This window comes from Fusarium fujikuroi, chromosome FFUJ_chr08 (assembly GCF_900079805.1).
Source record: "Fusarium fujikuroi IMI 58289 draft genome, chromosome FFUJ_chr08".
NCBI classification, from domain to species: Eukaryota; Fungi; Ascomycota; class Sordariomycetes; order Hypocreales; family Nectriaceae; genus Fusarium; species Fusarium fujikuroi.
The window spans coordinates 1,939,156-1,958,454 of record NC_036629.1 but is presented as its reverse complement, the minus strand read 5'-3'; the positions used below and the strand labels follow the sequence as shown (position 1 = coordinate 1,958,454).

Below are 19,299 nucleotides of genomic sequence, written 5' to 3'. Positions count from 1 at the left end.
ATCTGTTTCGCTAGTAGGAAAACACTGCAGCAAACATCAACACAAACACGCTTCTACTAATAACTTAACTAGCTCAAGAATAAAGAAATATAGAAATAACTGATATTTAAAGTAAGGAACAAAAACTTGAACTTAAGCCCTAGTATAATCTACGCGGACACGCTGGCTTCAAATTCTATTTGAATTTATTAAAACTTTAAGTGCTCATAGCTTAATCCTGCTTCCTTCCAACGATACCGCCCTTCTTCAAACCAAGCCATACTACAATGGTGACAGTGCTGCAACTGGCAAAGATGGTCCAAAACGCAGCCCGATAGCCTTTCATCAAAGCCTCTTGGCGTTCCGTGATGTTAGAGTGCTCTGTAACTGAAGCCGCGATTGCAGCAGTGATGGCTAAACCGACAGAGTTGCCAAACTGAGCTACTTCGTTGAAGACGCCGCCAGCGAGTGACTGCATCTCTGGGGGGTAAGCATCAGATATCACGAGGTTCGACACAGTAAACAGTACTATCTCATATTAGCTTGGCCAGATCAAGGCGATTGAGCTTACCATCTGGGTTTACGGGTGAAAGGAACATGGCCCAAAACGGAGCAAGCCAGTAGTTCTCGCCGACATCAACGGTCGCCATCAGAGGTGCAGCAACCATTGTCACAAGTGCAGATACAACTGCTAATGTGCGAACTTTGACTTTGGCAATGAGAAAGCCAGTGATGATGTTGACTGCTACACCCATGATGACATGCGGTAGAAACCTCAGGGAGCTTTCTAGAGCCGACAGACCTTCGACCTTTTGGAAGCTACGGAGCCAGGGTCAGCAAGTGATCAATGTAGTCTTTCAGGGGACTCACTATAGCGTGGTGAAATATTCGATACCATTCAGCGAAGCCCAACAAAGGAAGACAGCGATGCAAACTGATGTAAAAGACCGGTTCTTCCAGAGGCTGTTGGGTATCAAGGCTGGCTTTCCGCGCTTGACTTGATAGTCCATCCAAAAGGGAAATGCAGCCAAAAAAACAATAGCAATTGTCAAAAGCGCGATATTTTGCGGGTCATCCAGTCTCTTGTACGATGATGAGATCATGGCAAGAACATAGAGCAGCATGCCGAGCGCAACACTCATAGTGGTAGCTCCAACCCAGTCAATCTCATGCAATAAGCGAGTCGTCCACTTTCGCTCAGAGGGTGTATATACAGAGGGAAGGGACCATATTGCGCCTGTCGAGAGACAAAAGTTGATGATTGCGCTCATATAGTAGGCCCATCTCCAGCCAATCGTATCCGTGAAGATACCTCCGAGAACAAGGCCAAGAGCGTAACCAAGAGGGCTACCCATGCCGTTGATGGCAAACGCAACATTTCTCCAAGGTCCTTTAGGGAAGGTATTGGCTATCAAACTGACAGCCGTTGGCAAGCACATCGAAATCGAGGCCCCGAGCAGAGTTCGGAAGAGGATGACCTGAATGCCCGTCTGAGCAAGCCCAACGGCCAATGTGAAAGCGACGAAGAGAAAACTCCCGGTAACCCACATCAACTTGGCCCCTACAACATCAGCGATGGCACCAAAGATGAGTAATAGACATCCAGCTGCGAGCGCATACACCGCTGCGGGCCACAAGATGAGGTTCTCGGAAAGGCCAACGTCGTCAGCGATCTTGGGAAGCGCAGCGATGAGAATGCCAGAGCCCATGGTATTGAGAAAGCTGATGCCTGCAAGAGTGACGATGACAATTACACCTCTGGTCTTTGATATCCCCAGGCCGCTTGAGTCCTGTACTCTTGGGGCATTGTCTTCTTCGGGGGCTGGAGGGTTTAACTGCGCATCGCTGTCATTGGTATTGTTGACTTGATTGGCTGTTCTTAGCTTCACTTTGGGATTGAGGGGTTCCAAGGGAATGATGCCGCCGTGGATTGAGGCAGCGCCCGTGTCTGTCGTGATATCGAAGCTGCGATCCATTTTGCGCTGTTACACTTAGTGCTTAACGATGGTGACACCATATTGATGTCAAGATAAGCTCTTTTAAGTAGAATCTAAGGTCGCATCAATTGCTGGTAAGCAGCGTCATAGTTCAGTCGAAGGGCGCGCTTCAGGCTGACAAATGACATCAGTTTACAAGGTTCAAATAACTCAATTAGATCTGTCGCAGATGTGAGAAAATCGCCAAGCATTCTTTGGCTCTATTATAGTAACATCATTTATGAGAGCTCGATAACAAGCCATACCCGCGCCAATGGACAGCGAAGTAATTCGGTGACACGCAGAGGCTTTTGGCGCCAGTGCTGAAGTTTCAGTGGGCAACCCCTCTATGGAATGTGGATGGCCTGCTGGGGTCCATTGAAGCCAGTCAGAGGCTTTTAATCATTATCGCGACAGGCACTCCTATTGTCTGACAAAGAAGCACAACGTATTTAAAGAATACTGTTTTTATTCTTCTCTCATACGACAACTGATGATGGACAGTAGCGCGAACAATCTCGACTATGGATATATGCTAACAACAAAACAATACACTCTACGCCTTCTTCAGCGAACCAGCCAGTTGCCCGACCTCGACACCGTTAATCTCTTCAGAAGCCTCATGCTTCTCTTTCCACTCCTCAACCAATCCCTTGAAATCAGCAGGGAGATAAGGCGAAGTAAGTTCCTGGAACCGGCTTCCCTTGCGATGTGTCTCAAGTCCCATATCCTTCATAAGCATGTTGCAGTAAGGCAGACCCTCGAATACAAGATCAGGAAGATCAGCTCCGTAACCGCAAGGGTATCGCCACTTGCCCCATTGGGTGTGAAGCATAATCTCGTCAGTAATCTCCTTCTCAGAAGTAGGAATGCGATCGATCTTGCCGGCGAGGAAAGCAGCAATCCAGTGGCCTTGGATAGTTGCGCATGTGGCTGTGCTGACAGTTGAGATCATACCGGCGAAAGCCAAGTCACGGGTCTTGACCATTCCCGAGGGAATCATGAAGCGGTAGTAGCGAAGAGGGTTGGCTTCCTTGGGCTTGACGTTAAGCTCTGGTTGGTTCTTGAGGCTAGGGTAAAGAGAAAGGACCTTCTCGTCGGCGGCTTGGGCCAAAGAGCGCTTCTTCTCAGTGGAGTAGGGAAGACCAAGCTCATCCTCCGCGAACTTGATAGTAGACTCCTTCTTCCAGCCAGTTGAGCAGATGATAGCATCGGTGTCGATAACGTTGCCAGAAGCCAGCACAGCTCGATTAGGTTCCAATGACTCAATGTCATCGATGTGTACTCTGATCTTGCCCTGCTTAACAAGATCAAACAAAGGGCTGTCGTAGTTCAAGATACTAAGTCCACTACCGATCCAGAAGGCAGAGTGCCAAGGCTTGAGCTTCGCAAGCTCAGGGTGAGAGTCATAACCAATAGCGCCAGTTACATCGTTGCTCAAGGTCTTCCAGAAGTTGCTAACAAGGAATCGGCCGACAGCAGTTCCATGGAGAAACTTTCGCACAGCAGGGTAACCATCTTCCTGACCCCAAGGACAAGGGCTGAACCAAGTCATCCATCGAATATTGAGCAACTGATCAAGTCGCTTCTTGAGAGGTGTGACGAAAGGAGGAGCGATCCAAACCGGACCATTTCCTGTAGGGCGAACAACCAAATCGACTGTTGCGCCATCTTGAACCAGAGCGTAAGCAACATCAAAGGCAGACTTGGCGCCTCCAACAACGATAGCCTTCTTGACGTTCAGGTTAGGAGCCTCCTTGCAGAAGTCCTTGGCGTGGAAGAGAGGAGCACCGAACTTCTCAGCGTTCTTGTACTGGGGCATATTCGGTGTTGATGTGAGACCAGTAGCCAGGACCAATCTCTCGGTAGTGATACTTTCTGTTCCCTCGGGGGAAGTAACACTAACTCTCCAGCCAGCATCACCATTTCGCTCCACCAAGTTCACAGCAGTGTTGAACTGGATTCGGTCGTGAATGTCGTAGTGCTTAGCAAAGTCGGTGAGGTATCGGTGGAGGACTGTTCCGGGGATGTGGCTGTTGGGCTTGACGCCGTATGTCTTCTCTACCATGGGAAAGTCGGGGAACTCGTATGTGCCCTTCATGTTGTTGGACTTGAGACCGGGATAGAGACGGTTCTTGGACCAAGTGCCACCGCATGACTCGGCAGACTCGAGAACGGCGAGATTGGCGTGTGGGCTGATTTGTCTGATGGCTTTTGCGGCGGCCAGACCGAACCATCCTGACTTGTTAGTCGATGATGTCTTTGGAAGGGGGAGTGGGATCCTTACCGGCGCCAACAACCACGACATCATATGATTTAGTCATATTGTCTTGATAAAGGTAGAAGAATGAATGTTAAGAGGTAAAAGGCAAGATCGTGTATCCTCTATTAGTTGAAAGAAGCAAGTATGGTGATGCAGACAGCTAAGGGGGCGAAATGGGCTTTCTATATCTCTCCAACCACAAGCGTCGGGTATCCCCAAACGTCAGTTTCACTCCAAAACCTCGTCTAATCTCCAACTGACACTTCAGCTGAACCCCTAAAACAAACCAAGAACGTGTCGGAACGATATCTCAACTGCTGTAGAACTGTCGTAAACAAGGAATGCCGATAACACTAGCTTGGGTTCTACCCCAGATTCGACGTTCCGTTATCCCCATTCCGTCTCCACGTATCAATTGCCTTATCTGGGGTAAATCATTGCTACGGAACGACACGATAGCTTCAACAAGTGTTCCGAACCCTGTAAATCATATATCTAATCCAGATTAGTGACGCAGGAACAGATATGACTCGCTGGAGTTGACTCGGTTATCATGCTTAGCTCGAATACTAAAAGCGCATCATGCGCCTACGGACTTTCCGGTCGGAAGTTCCGAAGCTGAAGTGTTTATCTCAGATCTGCGATAAGACTTGTCAAAAGCGGGGTCTGCGATAACCCCTCGTATCATAATCTGGGGTTTACTAACCTTCGGCGGAGTTCCGCTCTACGTACTTCACATTCTAATTTACTATCTATATATTGTTTCTTCGAGCAGCGCCTAGACCACCTTTTACCCCCAGACTCAAAACCCAGCCAATCAATTTTCACAATGTACGCCGACATTTCAAAGCCTCCTGCTCCTCTTCCCCAGGCCAAGCCTCAGACTGTTGGTGAGGGGATTACTCTTCTGCCTCCACTTTCGAGACGGGGTCATGGACCTGGCCTTGTTATTCTGAGTCCTGACTCGGAGAAGCATTTCGAGATCATTGAGGGTGTTCCTTCTGCTCTTTTGAAGTGGGCTGAGGAGGGGTATGCTGTTGTTGAGATACAAGCGAAGGCGTTTAACAGAGATGCTGGTGAGGTGTTGAGTGATGCATTGAAGGCTCTGAGGGGTTGTGAGCAATTGGAGAAAGATAGCAAGATTGGACTTATTGGTGAGTGATTTCACATGTTGGTTGGTGATGTGATACTAATTCTCCGACAGCATATGACCCCAAGCTATGGAACCAGGTAGCCGGCTCAGTCAACAACTCTGGTCTAGTAGGTGCAGTGATCTACGCCAACGATGCAGACCTTGCAGGCCTTGAGAAATCCAGCATCCCCATGTTGCGCCACATTGCAGGCCGCACAGCCATCATTGAGAGAAGTGATGGCCTCACAACATACTCATACTCCAGCGCAAAATCTCATCTCATGGCAACACCATTCCAAGATGACTTTGACTACTGGATTGAGTCTCTATCACACACAAGAAACTTGACGTTTCTCAAGCCTCTTACCAACGGTCCCTACTTTGATCTTGAAGCTATCTGGGATGAGCATACCTATTATGAGTTTGCGGACCGCTCGGTTGAGCATACGATGAGCACTATGGTTGATCAGCCATATGTTAACCACGTACCTACAGTAAGTTCACTGCAGCTCCTAAACATTGAAGCTGGTTTGGTATACTAATATTGGTTCAGCTTACGGGTGGCATCGGCCGCAAGTCACTTACAACTTTCTACCGCGATAACTTCATCTTCCAAAACTCAGACGACACAGAACTTGAACTCATCAGCCGCACAATCGGTATTGACCGAGTAGTCGATGAATTCCTCTACAAGTTCACACATAACAAAACAATCGACTGGCTGTGAGTTACCTCAATCTCTCTTCATACCACTTCCACTAATGTCCCAGACTTCCCGGCGTTCCACCAACCGACAAGAAGATGGAAGTCCCCTTCACAGCAGTGGTAAACATCCGCGGTGATCGCCTCTACCATGAGCATATCGCATGGGATCAAGGTACTGTTCTTGCGCAACTGGGCTTGATACCGCAATATCTTCCCTTCCCGTATCCTGTTGCAGGACAGAAGGAGGGTGCCAAGTATGAGTATCGCGTGCCTGTGACGGGTCTTGATACAGCGGCGAAGATGAGGGATAGGAATTCTGTGGCTTCGAATGAGATGTTTAGCTACAAGGTTCGGGAGATTTAGTTAGTGTAGCATTTTGATATTAGCATTAGTTCGGCGTCAATCGATTTCGTTACAACACTAGTGACCTAGGTTTCTTCCCGCGGGTAGTATTCGGTCCCGGCTCCCGAGATATGACGACAACTTTGCCCCACTTGGAGTCTTTCTTCCTTGGGCGCTCGAGAGTCGAGAGTCGCGTGCTGTTGAGCCTCAATAGCCGTGGAGGAATAGCCAATTGAATCAGTGAGTGGTATTGTATGATGAGGTAATGAGAAGACCAGGCTGGAAAGTTTTGCTATTTGTGACATGACAAAGCACAAATGCTTGGGGATAATACCTGAGATTTCATCAAATCGCCATGTGATGACAAATTCACCCTTGAAGGGCCTTGGTACATCATCAGTGCGACACTGTCAGATTGTCTCTGCCTACCACAACCATTACAACATCCTCACCAGCAGTTTATGGCATTGCCACCATTATTGAATATGAGGCGTTTATGCTTTGACTCGGCCATGCCGTCAAATGCGATAAACTGAATCATCTACCCTGAACCCTCCCAACCAACCAATGCAGCGGATGCTCTTCCGAAACCGGGATGGAATGATAAGGGTCTTTCAAACCGATGATGTCTGATTGGCCTCAGACCGCTCATGTAAGCCGTTGGCCACCACCTAAACCGCATCGATGGAAGTCCTCTACTTATCTCCGCAGCTAAAATTATGGGAGATAAGAAGTAGAAGCTTAGTCTCGCCGATCTCAGTCTAGTCAGGTTTACCCCGCATGGGTCCAAGGTGAAGACCGACGCTAGTCAAGATTGACCCAAGATAAATAATCAACGCGGTGTTTCTTCACCTTTTGCCCCCGAGTTTCCGCTTCTCTCTCCTCTGACCCGACTTCCGACATACTTAAAGAAATACTGAATGAAACGACAGACTCAATTGACCGGTTACACTGGGATATTCATCGACGCGACGCGACAACAAAAGGGGCCGGAACCCTTGTTTTAGCCATGGCCCAGGCACGTGAACCCAAAGGAGTCAAGAAATCCAGCACTTCAACCGGAGAAACCGGAAAACGGAGGACACCATATGCTCTGCGCGCATGCGACGCATGTAGACGACGAAAGGGAAAATGCGACGGCCGACAACCATGCAGACACTGCTCAAGCCGAAACCAGAATTGCAGTTACAGCAGCAGTCTTGAGAACAACAGCTCTAGTCTTGACAGTGACGATTGGCAGCACCCCGCCACAACGACAGCAGCACCTCCAGTACCCGCCATCACTGACCCGATACCTGCGACCACGAACCATGACTGTGCGACGTCGGGGACTTCATGCCAGACGAACCAAGCTGCGATCGTTGACATGCTCTCTAGTCTTCAAGAGCAATTGAATAGTTTGGCGTCGCAAGTGCAATACTCGAGTAACCAGGAACAAACAAATCTTCCATCGCCCATGACGATGATTGCTGCGACACGGCCCCGCGATCCTATTCCCAACACAAATCCCAATACAATACCCATCATCAGTCGCAGCTACACTGAATCCACCACCGACGATCAGAGCTCAACGCCAAAATCCTCTCGAACAACTGCCTCTCAGCATTTCTACGGCCCAACATGTCCAGACTACGCATTGAACGTGGGACAATTAAAACTCCGACGGAATAGCTTGCCCGGTCCACCACTCCAGCAAAAGCAATTGCAACTTGCCAGTATTCACGAAGACGATGCGTCCGATGAGGCGGATCAGAACGACGGGCAGAATACACAATTCTCTGTATCGCCGCGCACAATCGACAAAGGCGACCCAGCTATGCTTTTGACATTCCGCTCAATTATGGGGTTGCAAGAGACCACTCAGCTTTTGTATATTTATCAAGAGGTCGTTGGTGAACTTCATCCCGTTGTTGATATCGATGCGCTCATCATGCAGACGCGCTCGTGGTATGCTGAAGCTGGTGCTGGAATATGGGATGTTCTGGCGTCGAGTACTGGAGCTGCTACGTACGAGTTGTTATTAATATTGAACCTGTGCTTGGCTATTGCTTTGAGGGCTGATGGAAACCCGTCGAGTTCGAATACAGAGACTTTACTGAGGGATAGCTTTCAGGATGCTGTGAATGCGAAGCTGGCTGCCCCTACTAATAGCATTCAGCATGCGACCATCATATTCCTCAAGGTATGGTATTACCACTATCGTAAATGAAAAATTTACTAATTGAAACAGGGCTGGTATGACTTCTTCCAAGAGATGCCACGCTCTGCTTGGCGCATGTGCGGCATCGCAGGTCGCATGCTGATGGAACTCGGTCTTCACAACGCCGAAGTCTTCAGACATACCGTCAAGACCGAGGCTCAACGAACGGAAGCCTGCACTCTGATCAGCAGTATTGTCATTCTCGATCGGCAATGGAGCTACGCAACTGGTCTACCGACACACTTTCAAGACAAGAGCTTCAGCTCCGTGTCTACATCTGCCGTCAAGAACCCATACATCAAAGCCATGCTCTCTTTCATCCTTATAAGCGATCGTTTCAGTGAACCTATATCAAACGCCGCAAAAGGCGAAGGATATAACGATGAGAACTCATTTGAGTTGATGAGCTTTCAGATTGAGCAGTGGAGAAAGAAGGCTGTTGGTGATTATACCGTTGCAAACTGTCAAGCATGGCATACAGACCCATCGACCCGTCCACCAACCTGGACGATCCTACTAAATCTCCGAGCGGAATCCGTTCGGAGTCAACTCCTCAAACCCTTCTTCTTTTCCGAGTTGGATATTGAGATTACAAAGAACCACGTTCGATCAGCAACCGATCGAGTTTACGATATCATTCATGTTCTACACACGCTGGACGCGACTACAGATCTCTACCGCAAACAACATCCATATTACCAGCATATTCTCGCATGCACCGCTGGTCTAGCATTTCTGCTCATCGCTTTTATAAAGCAAAATAGAGTAACAATGCTGCCAACCCTCACTCCCGAACTTATCGAATCTCTCGGTGGCAGTTTCAGCATGTGCGTGACTCTCACGACAAAATACACGCACCGCTCGCGCTCCGCACGTCGCCTCGCGAAGCGTCTTATCGAGATGCGACGCAACCTTCTCAGCCTGGGTATTCTAAACCCAGCGAGCCCAGGAAGTCACGAAGGCCTAGATAACGTCACAGAGTCAATCAGAAGAGCGAGTCTTGCGCAGCCAGTTGGAGATTTCCAGCCTTATGCGGAGTACTCGCCGCCTTTTGATAATGGGGTCGTTCCCGGGGGATTTGTGGCTGGGACGGTAATTTCGGATACGGATATGCAGATGGGCTGGGAGGATTCGCTAAGGTTGCAGTGGCCGATTGGGGATGTTAATCACATGTTTTCGGAGAGTATATTTTGATTACTATTAGCGCTAGGAATGAATTATGATGATTATGATCCCGCAGCCCATGATTTGCTGTTCCATATGATCGCAATGATAGCGGGTATGGGGTTCAGGAACGGATACGGGCAATTTGCCGATTCCGGGTGCAGTATCCGCATCGCGGGCCGCTGGCCAGCTGAAGGCTTATCACTTGAGGCTCATGGCGGGAAAGGTATCTCAATATCTGATAACGACTGACTTGGCTATCAATTGTGCTAGTTGCCAGTTCGCGATACGATTGAGTGATACAGCGTGAAGATCGAGACCCGTTCCGACTCTTTCATCGACGATGCAGCTGCATGTGATGGAACACGCGGTTGAAGGCCAAGGTTTCAAGTTGAACAAGTTATGATTGGGGAGATAAATAAAGTCAATTTGATATAATTCTTAACGCTAGACCCAACCTAGTTGTTCTCATAACTAATCAATCCGTCAATAGTACCAGCATGCAATCCGCCAGTAATCGGAATATCCGCCGCAGTAGTATGTCTCGCCGCATCACTCAACAAGTAAATAACCGCCCCCGTGAGATCATTCTGTGTACTCAATCTCTGATTCGGTGGCGCCAACCACATTTGTTCTCCCTCCCTCTTACTCTTAAGCTCACGAACGGTCCTCGTCATCTCAGAGTCCACAAATCCTGGAGAGATGGTGTTCACCCTGATACCCTTTGGTGCTAGCTCAACGGCCAAGGCTTTGGAAAGCATGAGGATACCGCCCTTTGAGGCGTTGTATGCCGCCATGCGGTAGCCGGGAAGGCCGATGTGTGCGGATTGGGAGGCGAGGAGGACCATGCTTCCGCCTGTGCCTTGCTTAACCATCTGGCGGGCCGCAAGTTGAGCTACAAAGAATGTTCCTCGTACCTATCCCTATTAGTCTAGTCCATCGTGGCAGACCGGATAACTTACATTGATGTCTTGGATGCGGGTAAACTCCTCCCAAGTCTGATCCAGGAACGGCTTATCAATAGCGATACCCGCAGCGGGTACAACACCGTCGATAGTCTCAAACTCCTTCAATACCCTGTCGAAAGCCGCATTGATGCTCTCCTGTGACGTGACATCCGTTTGGATGTAAACAGTCTTGGCAGAGAACTTTTCACTCAACGTGTTGAACTCGGCAGTAGGCTCTTTTTGGATATCTAACACAGCAACATTGCCGCCCATTTCGCAAATAGCTCGCGTGCAAGCGAAACCAATGCCCTGAGCTCCACCGGTGACGATGTAGTTTCGCCCGCGGAGCTCAAACATGGGACGGACATCGTGGAGAGCGTCTGTAGCCATCTTGATTGAGTGGATATAATATGAATTGAAGAATATGATAATCAGTTATTCAGTCTAGATTGTATTTGATGACAGTATTCCTTATAAATGCCGTAGCTACATCATCTTATCGGCTCTGTACTTATCATCTACTGAACGATTGCCGACCCCGGAATGTGGATAGTGACCCACCTTCCGGCCTTCGGAACGGTCACGGACCATTCCGTTTATAGCAAAGGTCCAAGCTGAACCAAGTTGATCATGAGACTGTTGTTATCAAATAACTGATTGGAGTAAGAGGAATTATCGTATTTATGCATGCTCTGTTATTCTGTATCTTATCGTGGTAATTGTCATCCTCAACGACGTAACTCCATCAGCTGAAACGATATCGAAAATGGCTTCTCATCCCCCTGCTGCGTGCTGCACTATTGCCAACCTCCATGAGTAAGTCATTCATAATACTTTCACCTAGGAATTTTTTCAACTAAGATTTTCGAGGGGAACTCCCAAAGGAAACGTTGTCAAAGTCGGCAATGTCACCGGATACCTAGCAAAGTCACCCAAAGAGTCCAAGCAGGCTGTCCTATACCTCCCAGACATCTTCGGAATCTGGCAAAACAGCAAACTCATGGCCGATGCCTTCGCTGCTGAGGGTTACACATGTCTTGTTGTTGACACTTTCAACGGCGATCCCGTGCCATCGGAGATGCCTGAGGGCTTCGACATTATGAAGTGGCTTGGTGAAGGCTCCGATGGAAAGAATCCCCACACGGCGGAAGCTGTGGACCCCATCGTCGTCTCTGGTATTGAGTACCTCAAAAGCATTGGTATTACTCAGATTGCTGCCGTTGGATACTGTTTGGGAGCTAAGGTTGGTTGCATATCCTAACGTTAAGTCTTCCAGACAACTAACAACTGACAGCACCTCATTCGTCACTACAAGGATGGCATCAACGTTGGATTCATTGCCCATCCCTCCTTCGTTGAATCAGAGGAGTTGGCTGCTATTACTGGCCCTCTGTCCATCGCAGCCGCAGAGCTCGATGACCTCTTCACAGTAGAGAAACGCCATGAGAGTGAAGGCATCCTGTCCAAGTCAAAGCAGGACTTCCAAATCAATCTATTTTCTGGAGTTCATCACGGTTTTGCTGTCAAGGGAGATATGAAAGACAAGAGGCAATTGTTTGCCAAGGAGCAAGCGTTCAACCAGGCAGTGTCTTGGTTCAAGAGACATTTTGAGTAAAAATATGATTATACCGGTTTCCAAGACTTGAAAAGAGGGTAATAAAATAAATTTAGAAAAGACTTCACACAACTGGTGCTTTTAAAGTGACAAAGGCTTAGTTGAGCCCTAATTAAATTTCATACACAAGGTAAAGACTGGTTCCGGAAAATCAGACAAAGATACATGCAAATGGAGGAGTTCTTGTGAGATCACACAGTATGTGTTCAATAAAATAACTGAACTTGAAAGCAAGGCAAGCCATCATTCAGAGATTAGTGCAAACGTCAGCCCCCTCCGCATCGTAACCATAAGTCTTTGCCCAATCCTTCAACCAGTACCTGTAAGATAGTTAGAACCAAGTCTATTACACGATGATGAGAAACCTTACCAGCCACCAAGAGGAGATGATGGGTTTCCGCAGTTCCCAGAGAGCGAAGCAAACGCCGCCTTGGCCTCGTGGTCAGCGCAAGTATTCGCTCCCCCATAGTTACAGACGTAGGCCTTGGCCGAGCCGTGAACAAAAACCATGAGGTTGGAGGTAAGAGGGGCGCTGCCTCCACAGTAGTTATACAACTGTACTTGGGCTCCCGATAGGTCGCTGTAGTCCAGCCCTGCGCCAGTGCACTGTGATACGTTAGGCTATGGTTTGTGTGATTCCTGAATAAATTACATACCCCGATCTCGCCATTTGGCAGCGGAACCCGACGCATCTTGGGCTTCACAGAGTCGTCAAACTCAGAGACAAATTCGATCTTCTCATTGCCGCTCTTGTCTTTGTTGACGGTATAGATACCGTCTTTCAGACCCTCAGGGATAACAAATCCCTGGACGAGGGAAATGGAGGCAATAAGGGAGAGGATGTTCTTGTACTGCATGATAAAGATCCGAAGGTCTTGAAGCTAGAGATATGTATAGAAGTGATATCGTGGACTTGTATGTGTTGTCAAGTGGCTTGGAAGTGTTAATCTGTAACTTGGGCAGCACTTGGGTCAATAGCTTTTATAGGTACTTTTTATAAACTCTCTAGACGCTTTTTTATTGACATCGCCAGTGTATAATTGAACTATCCCGTATGAGGTCGCAAATTTCGAGCTTACAAAAGTTCTGTTACAGCCAAGAACTTGGGATTCTAATCTGGGATCGACTCTTACATTACATGATCGGCACTGCCAACCACCTTGCATAGTAACGTAAAAGTCCTATAACCTCCAACTTGGCGATCTTGTCTATAGCCAGGCATATTATGGGTAGGAAGCGAAATAAAAAGACTTAGAGCCAAGATATATTACGTGGTATTCATTAAATCCTACAGCGATCATGTATTCAATTGATGTATAATTAGTAGGCAGCAACATAAAACATCAAAGCGTAGAGAATCCGCGTAGCAATCTCCAGATCCTACGGTGATCTTGGATGGTAACGGGTTATATAAATCGATTTTCGTATGTGTCGATCACTAAAAAGTCCCAAATAAATGACTCAGGATCTTTTGTATACATGTATTTCCTAACTGCCAATTGAAAGGAATAACTCACTTTACTATTGTGCATATAAGCCGATGTCATTCATACGTTTTTGAAGATATTGACTTACATTTTCAACACAGTTTTCAATCGTCTTAGCTTTATACACTTGTCATCAATTCACAGTAACCACATTTCGTTACCATATTCATCATGAGATTCGTCAATGCTGCCAGCCTCCTTGTTCTCTTGTCGAACTTCGTCCATTCCAGCCCGCTGGAGTCGATCGAAAGGCGCTCCTTGGTTGACACACTCCAACATGGCAACTATGGAAGATCAAGCGGCAAGATATATCGATATCACGAAGTCCGAGCCGGCTTGTTTGCCGGGGTTGCACCAGAAGATTGGGACGAGTCGGGTATGAAAATGAAAGGCGTATAATATTCCTTACTAACCATCGCTAGTGCATGTTAGAGGCGCCCCGTTGACTGAGCGCTCAGATACCAATGAGTCCCTTCCTTCGCTTGACTCGAGCCTCTTGCATCGGGATATCTCCTCAGCCTGCGCAACTGGATTACAGTGCGCCAAGTCCAGTGCAACTGCACTTGGATCAACCTTGTACCAGCTTAGTGGAGCATTCATCGACAAGCTTAAACAAATAAAGCCAGAGGTGATGGATACGTTGAACCAACCTTTCTGGGCAAACCTCGCTGGTGTAGGTGGACAAAACTTCATCGTCACCGGCCTCTTTTTGCTTATTGAGGGGAAGTCCGATAAGCCCCCGCCTGTGCAACAGTGCTCGTTGGAAAACTCTCAAGAGGATTTGTTGAGGCAGCTGATTGCGCAGGCATGTTCGTCTAATCCTGAGAGAAAGGCGTTCTCTCAGTCTATTACCTTACCTGATGGGTCTATATTTGAACTGAAGATGGCTGCTGCACCTGGAAACGTTCTATCTGACTCTGACACCTGCGGTGCCCCAGGCAAGGAAAGCTAGATGTTCTCTCCTATTGCATGGAAAAGAATATCTATGGGGCTGGCTAAGCTCCTTGTCTATCTGGCTAGTGGTATCTGAGTCCCTATGTATCAATGGATTGGATGGACGGATAAATATCATTCTTGACTTGTGCAGAATACTGTACCTCTGGCTGTAATGTAAAAATGTGAAAATGTGAACTGAGTGTCGGCTTAGATTATCAATAACTTACGGTAGCGCACAACTGCCGGGCTGTTGGCAAATCATCACCCGTGCGTCTGGACTGACCTACGCCAATATTGTCAGCGAAAATGCCCTTCTCTGTAGGTAGCACAACTATTTCGGCACGGAAGATTCGCTTGCCTCACCAATCGAGGCTCACATTTGAGATGGCTTAGAAAGTGGGACAAAGGTATTCGTACCCCAGTAATCCTGCTGCAATCAAAGTCAGCCATTTTTTCCAGTTCGATACTGCACTTTACCGCCATCCCGATACTGCAATGACTACTCCAGTTGTGGCAGAACTATCTGTAGCGTTTGGTTGAGGCTTGGCCCTTTGGTGGTGGCACTGCCCCCGCATAGCCTCATCTATTACCCCATAACACGACCTTGCTGCCAAAACAGCTCATTGAATTTTACTTTTCCCCATCACAGCATCAATGCCAGCCATGTTGGACCCGGAAACGTGTAGAGAGCTTCCAAAGAGTCAAATCCTGGAAGACATAAGTGCAAAAGACCAAACACCTTCCAAAGAAATATTCGCAACTCCCGCAAATGAGCATTTCTTGCAGCAACATGCTTATCAAGATCTCAATCCTCTCGAGCATGAAATCAGATTGGTCCATGTCTTCAAGAACCCTGGGAACGATTTAATCTGCTGCGACTTTCTTCCCCCACAGAAACTCACAGACATCAGCAAAGAGTACTGCACGATATCCTACTGCGCAGGTAGCGCCACAGACACCAAGCCCATTCTTCTTCAGGGGATAGAGTTCAATGTATTTGCTAATCTCGACTGTGCTCTTCGCAAAACACTGGCATATTGGAGCACTGCCAAGTACTCTGAGGACGACTGCATTTTGTGGATCGACCAGATATGCATCAATCAACACAATGATTCAGAAAGGTCACACCAGGTATCATTCATGCGAGACATCTATTTGAATTCTCAGAGAACCTTTATATGCCTCTCAACACACCAGGAAGACAAGGCTTGGCCAAATGCGTTTTCTTGGTTTTCGCAGCGAGATGTGCAGCAGTATACTTCTCGATCTTACTACCATATTATAATGGAAGAGTATATCAACGGTTGGAATGCCTTCTACGACCTACTTGAGTGTCCGTGGTGGAGCCGGGCTTGGATCCGTCAGGAGTTTGCCTGTTCCCAAACTACGATTTTCCTATATCACAAAGAAGCCCAGGACCTTACCGAGATATCGTGGCTCCAAGCCATCTGCCATTCGGGTCTTGTTACCAACCCCCATCACCCCGAGAACATCTTTTCTGATGCTTCATTGGCGAGAAGCGAGGTCAAGAAAGAAATGCAAGCTCTGACCAACCGACACTATCTCACATTGGAGACTTGCCATGTTGCCCGGTTCTTACTTCTTCAAAAGACCTTGTTAGGAGATAACCCGGTAGAGTGCAACATGGATTTTAAGAAATTGGCGCTGGATGCTCGTCATTCCAAGGCCACTGACCCCCGAGATAAGGTCTTTTCTCAACTGGGACTTGCCCACCCGGGATACAACATCGTGCCCAACTATTCCAGGTCTAATGATATTTCACGCGTACTGATCGATACTGCAATCAAGATAATTCTTTTCGAGGGAGATCTCAACATATTTCTGTACGCACTTCAACTTGTAAAAGCACCTTCATGTCAATTACCGTCATGGGTTCCTGATTGGACTTCCGCGACTGTTTCAGCGATCTCCGTTTTCGGCCTGTCAGAAAATTACCAAATTGCTAGTATCACCGCTCAGATCAGACACGATGCCGTTGGCTCCATTCGGTTTGGTGCGAGTAATGACGATAGTCAAATGCCTGTTCTATTTGTGAAAGCACTGCGCTTATGTGCCTTGGAAAGCTTTTGCGACGATGTACCGAGTTACGGATGCAAAAGATTCCCCTTGAGTGGCGGGCTTGCTCCCCAATGCCGGAATGAAGTTGAACTGGGAGATGAAATCTGGCTGCTTATGGGCACATCCTGTCCGTACATCCTCCGTCCTACTGAGAAAGGATATAGACTCATCAGTGAGGTCGTTGCGATAGATAACCCAAGTTGCCAGCTGCTTTGTCAACAAGAAAGGCACAGGATGCGTACAGGGCTTGACGTGTTGGAGGAAATTTCAATAATCTAGTATCTAGTTGTGTACAACTCAAGTGAGAAAGATTTATGCAGTAAGAGCGAATACGAAATGACATCAAAAGAAATTATGCTAGGCTATCATATCTTGAGTTGTTCCGTCATGAACATATTTGCTTTGCCGAAGGGCCAAAATCTTGGTTGATATTGGTCGGGCCCGCCACGCTTAGGTCTTCTTCTCCCATCTATGAGGTTGTGAATAATTAGTCAAAAACGGGATGGAGGATTTACTTACAGATCAAGGAACAATTTCCAGAGAATAGAGAACAGAATGCCCTGTAGGCCGTTGGCCAAAATGCGCGTCTTGAGTCCACGCCCAAGGAGGCCAATAACCCCATCTTGGATCACCACAGCTCGTGCAGCCTCGGCTGGAAAATGATCATGTTAGTTACGGGCTTTGGATTCTTCTGATGTTAGGTGGCCTTACCATATGAAACCTTGGTGTCGTTAACTTGCCGGTAGGTTTTGACAACTCTCAATGAGTTGGAGATAGAATCGGAGACGATGGAAGCGCAGAAGCCGATGAATGCCAAGCGGAGCAACCACCAGAATAGAGGATGTCTGGGGGGCTCAGTGATGACCTCGGACAAGTAGTTGTACTGAAACGAGTCAATTTCGTATCCGTCGACTTAGAGTCTGGACTTACGGTAGCGAACCAAGGATAATGGCCGACGAAGGTAGCAGCAGCGGTAGCAAAAGCTCCCCACCACAAGCTACCAATTCCATTTGACTTGATGCGCCGTCTCAGAAGGGCTGTTCCACGAGCACCTTGAGCTTGCAGAGTTGTCTTCAAAGTATCAATGGGCGTGAGGATCATGCGGAACGCAGCGGCACTAGCAACCAATAAGCTTCTTCCCCCAGAAGCAGGCCGAATCCGACTTACCATAATGAGGCAAAAATGGTTTTGACAGGCGAAGGAAGATTCTTGAGGTACGGGTTTGACTGGAGCAAGGCAAGAATGCCAGCGTTGGCAGCTGTATCTCCGAATCTCGCGATTGGGCCTAGAGCAGTTAGAGAAGAATATTCCAACGCTTTGGATAGTAGTACAAACCTTGGAACAACGCAGGTGCAATTCCTTGGTAGTATCTGCGAACTCCGCCTTCAGTGTAGAGAGTCCGCGTGGCAACAGTGAAGGACGTGCCATGGCGATACTGATAGTTCATAATGGTCCGCAGAGGCTTTGCACGCGGTCAGTCGAGCCATACCCATACTTTCGAGGCAGTAACCTACCATGAGGAGCAAGACTTGCAGCACCATAGCTGCCGCACCACTGAGTCCTCCGCCAAGGGCCCGTTTAAGGGCTTTCTTGAGGTCAAACTAAACAAGTCAGTAGGCATTTCTCATGGGGACTGTTATCTCACCTCAGTCTCATCTGAATCAATCCAGCCCTTTACGAAAACCGCCAATACCACTATCGCAAGTACAGTCCAGAATATCCTCCAGGCATACCAGCTCCTCGGTCTTTTCTCCGGAGTCGGCTCGGCTTCGGGCTCGTTATCGACTTCATTTATCTCCGGCGATGGCTGGTCCGCTAGAAGCGGGGTTTGCTCAGTGCTCCTCGCAAGAGTCTCGGGATCGACTTGAGTCGTCATTGTAAAGCTTGGGAATGTTTTATATCCTCAAATGAATGATGATAGAAGAAAAAAAGAAACGGGTGATGGAGATTCTTGGGGTCCCCGCAATCGTCATTGATTAGTTCGCGATTTGCGTGCTAAATATGCTGATTACGTGCTAATTTAAGCGGGGACAGACCGCGAGCATTATTAATCCACGTTATCTTGTCTCAGTTCTCTTATCTCATCTCGATACAAGTTCCAATGTCGATAATCAAGGTGCGACTCAGACTATATTGGCAGTCGGGGATAGATTTGGATTCTCAGAAGCAGTATTCTCAACCTGGTGTCTCGCAAACCCATCATTGGACGCAGTTTTTGCTGTTTACTAGGCCCAAACTCGGTAGGCGCACCATTTCACACCATTGACAGCGACAATTCATTGAAGTACAAAGTAAAGCAATCGCCTAGGCATTTCACTAAGCAAGCATATATATTCTCCCCGTCTATTGACAGAATGGTCTAGTCCACTATGGCTGTACTAATACGCGATGAGTTTCAGTTGCGGTCGCAGAGTAGACCAGCTGCGAGGTGATAACTTAAAATAGACCAGGATACTGTGACCAACATGCATTTG

At 47.7% G+C, this 19,299-nt stretch overlaps 10 protein-coding genes; 5 read left to right on the top strand and 5 right to left on the bottom strand.

Annotated features, from left to right (window-relative positions):
* Window positions 1-211: 211 nt before the first annotated feature.
* On the bottom strand, window positions 212-1,955 carry FFUJ_12433 (related to aminotriazole resistance protein; the record flags this gene model as incomplete). XM_023582038.1 has 3 exons in its annotated part: window positions 212-507; window positions 551-798; window positions 850-1,955. The coding sequence occupies 3 exons, from the start codon at window positions 1,953-1,955 to the stop codon at window positions 212-214; spliced, it is 1,650 nt and encodes a 549-aa protein (XP_023434633.1).
* Window positions 1,956-2,511: 556 nt separating this feature from the next.
* Window positions 2,512-4,279, bottom strand: FFUJ_12432 (related to dimethylaniline monooxygenase; the record flags this gene model as incomplete). XM_023582037.1 has 2 exons in its annotated part: window positions 2,512-4,193; window positions 4,243-4,279. The coding sequence occupies 2 exons, from the start codon at window positions 4,277-4,279 to the stop codon at window positions 2,512-2,514; spliced, it is 1,719 nt and encodes a 572-aa protein (XP_023434632.1).
* Window positions 4,280-5,047: 768 nt separating this feature from the next.
* FFUJ_12431 (related to dienelactone hydrolase and related enzymes) lies at window positions 5,048-6,418 on the top strand (the record flags this gene model as incomplete). XM_023582036.1 has 4 exons in its annotated part: window positions 5,048-5,372; window positions 5,423-5,844; window positions 5,904-6,073; window positions 6,121-6,418. The coding sequence occupies 4 exons, from the start codon at window positions 5,048-5,050 to the stop codon at window positions 6,416-6,418; spliced, it is 1,215 nt and encodes a 404-aa protein (XP_023434631.1).
* A 988-nt stretch (window positions 6,419-7,406) lies between these two features.
* On the top strand, window positions 7,407-9,791 carry FFUJ_12430 (uncharacterized protein; the record flags this gene model as incomplete). XM_023582035.1 has 2 exons in its annotated part: window positions 7,407-8,579; window positions 8,628-9,791. 2 exons carry the CDS (start codon window positions 7,407-7,409, stop codon window positions 9,789-9,791), a joined length of 2,337 nt encoding a protein of 778 aa, XP_023434630.1.
* Window positions 9,792-10,219: 428 nt separating this feature from the next.
* On the bottom strand, window positions 10,220-11,098 carry FFUJ_12429 (related to D-arabinitol 2-dehydrogenase; the record flags this gene model as incomplete). XM_023582034.1 has 2 exons in its annotated part: window positions 10,220-10,678; window positions 10,724-11,098. 2 exons carry the CDS (start codon window positions 11,096-11,098, stop codon window positions 10,220-10,222), a joined length of 834 nt encoding a protein of 277 aa, XP_023434629.1.
* Window positions 11,099-11,474: 376 nt separating this feature from the next.
* FFUJ_12428 (dienelactone hydrolase family protein) lies at window positions 11,475-12,323 on the top strand (the record flags this gene model as incomplete). XM_023582033.1 has 3 exons in its annotated part: window positions 11,475-11,524; window positions 11,579-11,951; window positions 12,003-12,323. 3 exons carry the CDS (start codon window positions 11,475-11,477, stop codon window positions 12,321-12,323), a joined length of 744 nt encoding a protein of 247 aa, XP_023434628.1.
* Window positions 12,324-12,570: 247 nt separating this feature from the next.
* Window positions 12,571-13,180, bottom strand: FFUJ_12427 (uncharacterized protein; the record flags this gene model as incomplete). XM_023582032.1 has 3 exons in its annotated part: window positions 12,571-12,643; window positions 12,694-12,929; window positions 12,980-13,180. The coding sequence occupies 3 exons, from the start codon at window positions 13,178-13,180 to the stop codon at window positions 12,571-12,573; spliced, it is 510 nt and encodes a 169-aa protein (XP_023434627.1).
* Window positions 13,181-13,981: 801 nt separating this feature from the next.
* Window positions 13,982-14,762, top strand: FFUJ_12426 (uncharacterized protein; the record flags this gene model as incomplete). XM_023582031.1 has 2 exons in its annotated part: window positions 13,982-14,186; window positions 14,233-14,762. 2 exons carry the CDS (start codon window positions 13,982-13,984, stop codon window positions 14,760-14,762), a joined length of 735 nt encoding a protein of 244 aa, XP_023434626.1.
* A 647-nt stretch (window positions 14,763-15,409) lies between these two features.
* FFUJ_12425 (uncharacterized protein) lies at window positions 15,410-17,104 on the top strand (the record flags this gene model as incomplete). The annotated part of the gene is made up of 1 exon (XM_023582030.1): window positions 15,410-17,104. The coding sequence occupies one exon, from the start codon at window positions 15,410-15,412 to the stop codon at window positions 17,102-17,104; it is 1,695 nt and encodes a 564-aa protein (XP_023434625.1).
* A 171-nt stretch (window positions 17,105-17,275) lies between these two features.
* On the bottom strand, window positions 17,276-18,701 carry FFUJ_12424 (uncharacterized protein; the record flags this gene model as incomplete). XM_023582029.1 has 8 exons in its annotated part: window positions 17,276-17,294; window positions 17,345-17,477; window positions 17,537-17,708; window positions 17,756-17,942; window positions 17,993-18,110; window positions 18,161-18,287; window positions 18,340-18,426; window positions 18,471-18,701. 8 exons carry the CDS (start codon window positions 18,699-18,701, stop codon window positions 17,276-17,278), a joined length of 1,074 nt encoding a protein of 357 aa, XP_023434624.1.
* Between the last annotated feature and the right edge of the window lie 598 nt (window positions 18,702-19,299).